The sequence below is a fragment of the Onychostruthus taczanowskii genome, unplaced genomic scaffold, assembly GCF_017590055.1.
Source record: "Onychostruthus taczanowskii isolate IOZ18803 unplaced genomic scaffold, ASM1759005v1 scaffold318, whole genome shotgun sequence".
Classification (NCBI taxonomy): domain Eukaryota; kingdom Metazoa; phylum Chordata; class Aves; order Passeriformes; family Passeridae; genus Onychostruthus; species Onychostruthus taczanowskii.
In genome coordinates this window covers 1-5,307 of record NW_024500550.1, presented here as the reverse complement: position 1 = coordinate 5,307, position 5,307 = coordinate 1, and the positions used below count along the sequence as shown (strand labels likewise).

Below are 5,307 nucleotides of genomic sequence, written 5' to 3'. Positions count from 1 at the left end.
ACCCCAAAATGTCCTGGGAGCCCAAAATGTCCTGGGAGCCTAAAAATGTTCTGGGGACCCCCAAAAAATCATCCTGGGACCCCCAAAAAATCATCCTGGGAACCCCACAAAATCATCCTGGGAACCCAAAATGTCCTGGGGACCCCAAAAATGTTCTGGGAACCCAAAATGTCCGGGGACCCCAAAAATCATCCTGGGAACCCCAAAATACAGCTGGGACCCCAAAAAACTCATCCTGGGAACCCCAAAAATGTCACGGGGACCCCAAAAATGTCCTGGGAGCCCAAAATGTCCTGGGAACCCCAAAATGTCAGCCCCCTGACCCATTTCTGGCAGGCCTGGGCGCGGCGCTGGGCGGAGGCCGTGTGGGGCTGGGCCCGGGGGGCTCCCATGGAGCTGGGGCGCCCCCGGTTCGCGGGGACCCCCCCCCAGCAGGCGCTGGCCCAGGCGCTGATGGTGCTCAAGGGGGGGCTGCAGCTCTGGGGGGGCCCCGAGGGGGGCCCCCAAAGTACAAAATCATCCTGGGAACCCAAAATGTCCTGGGGACCCCAAAATACAGCTGGGACCCCAAAAATTCATCCTGGGAACCCCAAAAATGTCACGGGGACCCCAAAAATGTCCTGGGAGCCCAAAATGTCCTGGGGACCCCAAAATACAGCTGGGACCCCAAAAATGTCCTGGGGACCCCAAAAAAATCATCCTGGGGACCCCAAAATACAGCTGGGACCCCAAAAATGTCCTGGGGACCCCAAAAAAATCATCCTGGGAACCCCACAAAATCATCCTGGGAACCCAAAATGTCCTGGGGACCCCAAAAATGTCCTGGGAACCCAAAATGTCCGGGGACCCCAAAAATCATCCTGGGAACCCCAAAATACAGCTGGGACCCCAAAAAACTCATCCTGGGAACCCCAAAAATGTCACGGGGACCCCAAAAATGTCCTGGGAGCCCAAAATGTCCTGGGACCCCAAAATGTCCTGGGAACCCCAAAAATGTCCTGGGAGCCCAAAATGTCATAGGGACTCCAAAAATGTCCTGGGACCCCCAAAATACAGCTGGGACCCCGAAAAACTCATCCTGGGAACCCCAAAAATGTCACGGGGACCCCAAAAAATCATCCTGGGAACCCCAAAATGTCCTGGGAGTCCCAAAAATGTCCTGGGGACCCAAAAATGTCCTGCGACCCCCAAAATACAGCTGGGACCCCGAAAAACTCAACCTGGGAACCCCAAAAAATAATCCTGGGAACCCCAAAATACAGCTGGGAACCCCAGAAATGTCCTGGGACCCAAAAATGTCCTGGGGGCCCCAAAAATCATCCTGGAACCCCAAATTATAGCTGGGACCCCCAAAAAATCATTCTGGGACCCCCAAAAGTACACCAGGGGAGCCCAAAATTACAGCTGGGACCCCCAAAAGTACACCTGGAACACCCAAAATCATACCTGGGGACCCTAAAATCTTCCTGGGACCCCCAAAATCCACCCCTGGGAACCTAGAAAATCACACCCAGGACCCCAAAAATCACCCCCGGGACCCCAAAAATCCCCCCCAAGACCCCCAAAACTTGCCCCCGGGGGCTCTTTCCCCCCCAGAGCAGCCCCGGGGGCTCCCCAATTTCGGGGTCTCCCCCTCACGGGGGTCTCCCCAATTTCGGGGTGCAGCGGGGGGACTCGGTGGTCCTGGAGAACGTCACCCCCGAGGGGGGGGAGCTGCCGGGGAGCCTCGGGCGCCTCATGAACCCCGGTGAGGGGGGACCCCCATTTGGGGAGGGGGGACCCCGATTTGGGGGGCTGGGTCTAAAATTTGGGGGGTGTGAAGTTCGGTTTTTCAGGGGAAACCAAATTTTGGGGAGCGGGAAGGCCAATTTTGGGGGGAAAATCTCGATTTTGGGGGTGTTTGATCCCAAATTTGGGGGGTTTGGAGCTCGATTTTGGGGTGAAACCCCAAATTGGGGGAGGGGGGACCCCGATTTTGGGGGGGTTTGATCCCGAATTTGGGGGTTTGATCCCGAATTTGGGGGGGGTTGATCCCGATTTTGGGGGGTTGGGTCCCAAATCTGGGGGTTTTGGAGCTCGATTTTAGGGAGAAACCCCAAATTTGGGGACGGGGGACCCCGATTTTGGGGGGTTTGATCCCGATTTTGGGGGGTTTCATCCCAAATTTGGGGGTTTGGAGCTCGATTTTTGGGGGAAACCCAAATTTTGCCAGGGGGGACCCTGATTTTGGGGAGGGGGGATCCCGGTTTTGGGGGGGTTGGATCCCAAATTTGGGGGGAAATCCTGATTTTGGAGGAGTTTGACCCCGATTTTGGGGGGGGTTGATCTCTCTTTTGGGGGATCCCCAATTTTTTGCTCATTTTCCCCAATTTTTCCCTCTTTTCCCTCATTTTTTCCCTTTTTGTCCCCCAATTTTTCCCTCCTTTCCCCCAATTTTTTGCCTTTTCTCTCATTTTTCTACTTTTTTCTCATTTTTCCCCCCTTTCCCCCAATTTTTCCTCTTTTTTTCTCATTTTTTACCTTTTTTCCCCATTTTTCCTCTTTTTTTCCTTATTCTTTTCCTCCTTTCCCCCAATTTTTTTCTCTTTTCCCCGAATTTTCTGCTTCTTTTTCTCATTTTTTCATCTTTTTCCCCATTTTTTCCCTCATTTCCCCTCTTTTCTCTCATATTTTTTCTTTTTTTCCTCCTTTTTTCCTCCTTTCCTCCATTTTTTCCTCTTTTTTCTCATATTTTCCCCAATTTTTCCCTCCTTTCCTCCATTTCCCCTCTTTTCTCTCATTTTTTCCCTCTTTTCCACCATTTTTTCCCTCCTTTCCCTCATTTTTTCCTCTTTTTTCTCATTTTTCCCCATTTTTCCCCCCATCCCCCCATTTCCCCCCATTTCCCCCATTCCCCCATTTTCCCCTCATTTCCCCATCCCCCCCATCCCCCATGAAGCTGTGGTGGCCCCACACCATTTAACCCACCCCTTTTTCCCAGTTTTCCCCCCATTTTCCCCCATTTTTGCCCCCCATTTCCCCATTTTTTGCCCATTTTTTCCCATTTTCCCCCCGTTTTTCCCCATTTTCCCCCCATTTTTCCCCATTTTCCCCCATTTTTCCCAGCTGGAGTGGTCCATGAAGCTGTGGTGGCCCCACGCCGAGGCCATGGTTGCCCTCCTGGCCGCCCAGCGCTTCCAGCCCCAGCCCAGTTTGGTGTCCCAGTTCCTGCAGGTGGCCCAGTACACCTTCGACAAGGTGGGGGTTTGGGGGCACTTTGGGATTTTGGGGGGATTTGGGGGGGATTTGGAGTCATTTCGGGGAAAATCTGGGGGAATTTTGAGCCATTTTGGGGGAATTTGGGAGAATTTGGGGGCGTTTTTAGGGAAATTTGGGGGCATTTGGCGGAAATTTGGGAGAATTTTGGCGATTTGGGAAGTTTGGGGAGATTTGGGAGGAGATTTGGGGGGAAATAGGGGGAAATTTGGGAGATTTGGGGGGATTTTGGGGGGATTTGGGAATTTTGAGGGGAATTTGGAGCCATTTTGGGGGAATTTGGGCACATTTTGGGAGAGATTTGGTGGCATTTGGGGGATGTGGGGACTTTGAGGATATTTGGGAGGAGATTTGGGGGAATTAGGGGGAAATTTGGGGAGATTTAGGGATATTTGGAGGAGATTTCGGGATATTTGGGGGAATTTGTTGGATTTGGGGATTTTGGAGGAGATCTGGAGCCATTTTGGGGGAATTCGGGGCTATTTTGTGGGGATTTTGGGGGAGATTTGGGGGGAACTAGGGGATATTTGGGGAGGCTGAGGATATTTGGGAGGATTTTGAGGCGATTTGGGGGATTTGAGATGGATTTTGGGGGGATTTGGGAGGAGTTGGGGGAATTTTGGGGAGATTTGGGGCCTAGGGGGAGGTTGGGATGTCGAGAGGATTCTTGGGGATGGAGGGAAATTTGGGGTCTTGAGGGGCAAATTTGGGGTTTTGAGGGGTGTCTGGGGGGGTTCTGAGGGGCTCCCAAAAGGTCCTAATTTGAGGAGGGGGTCCCCATTTTGGGGAGGGGGTCCCCAAAACCTCTCCCCATTGAGATTCCCCCATTCTGCAGCTTTTTGGGGGCTCCTTTTTTTGGGGTCTCCCACACCCTTCCCATTTGAGGTGTGGGTCTCACCTCCCTCTCCCCCTCCCCAAATTCCCCAAAATCCCCTAAAACCCCCCAAAATCCCCCAATTTCCCCTCAGTTCCGTGACCCCGAGCACGGCGAGTGGTTCGGGTACCTGAACCGCGATGGCTCCGTGGCGCTTTCCATCAAGGGGGGGCCCTACAAAGGTGGGTCTGGGGTCTCTCGTCGGTGAGGGGGGGGTCGGGAACGGGATTTTTCCTGATTTTCCCCCTTTTTTCCCCGTTTTTGCCCCGTTTTTCCAGGCTGTTTCCACGTGGCGCGGGCGCTGCTGATGTGTGAGGAGATGCTGGACGCCATCTTGGAAGGGGAGGAGTCTCAGCAATAAATTTGGGATTTGGCAGCCCCAAAATAAATTTGGGGGTCCCAAAAAAAAGTCGAGATTTACCCTGAATTAAGCTGAGACCCTCCCCCAGTAATCGCCATAAAAGTGGAGAACGAAAAAGTTCAAATAAAGGGAAAAATGCACAATAAATTCATGGAACACTCCCTCACAAGTGGGTGCAGGACCCCCCCAAAATCCCCAAAAAATTGCCTCAAAGTCACCTCAAAATCCCCCAAAAATCGCCTCAAAATCACCTCAAAATCCTAAAAAAATTGCCCCAAAATCACCTCAAAATCCCCAAAAAATTGCCTCAAAATCCTCCAAAAATCACCCCAAAATCCTCAATGTCCCCGCAAAAAGTTCAAACAAAGGGAAAAACCCACAAGAAATTCCCAAGCCCCCTCAAAATTTCTCAAAATCCCCACAAAATTTCCCAAAATCCCCTCAAAAATCCCCCCAATTCCTTTTCCCGCCCAAAACTCTCGCCCCCGCCCTCAACCTTTGCCCGCACCCAAAATGGCGGCGCCCATTGCCTCGTTATTACGTCACTTCCGCCCTTCTCTGTAGGTTCGCTGTTACCTCTTCTTCCCCGCCTCCCTCCGCCGTCGGCTGTTCCCTCTCACTCTCTCCCCACCCGCCGCCGCGCACGCGCCGCTGTTCCCTGCTGTTTCCCCCCCTCCCTCCGCGGCTGTTCCGCGGCGCGCCGCTCCCCCCCCCGCCGCGCTGCGTCTCCCGGACCCGCAGGATGGAGGTGCTGAACCAGGTGGGGACCCCCCCCCAAAAAACCCACCCGGGACCCCCCCTCTGCACCAAACCCACC

The 5,307-nt window shown here is 53.2% G+C and overlaps 1 protein-coding gene across 1 annotated transcript in view; it reads left to right on the top strand.

The window, feature by feature from the left end:
- LOC121338785 (renin binding protein) overlaps positions 1-4,658 on the top strand; it is an 8,986-nt gene extending 4,328 nt beyond the window's left edge. The window contains exons 5-8 of the mRNA XM_041409997.1: positions 337-410; positions 3,073-3,237; positions 4,224-4,311; positions 4,408-4,658. Of these exons, the coding sequence (XP_041265931.1) occupies positions 337-410; positions 3,073-3,237; positions 4,224-4,311; positions 4,408-4,490 (410 nt within the window). The 3' untranslated portion in view covers positions 4,491-4,658. The remainder of the gene's footprint in view (positions 1-336; positions 411-3,072; positions 3,238-4,223; positions 4,312-4,407) is intronic.
- The last annotated feature ends 649 nt before the right edge of the window (positions 4,659-5,307 follow it).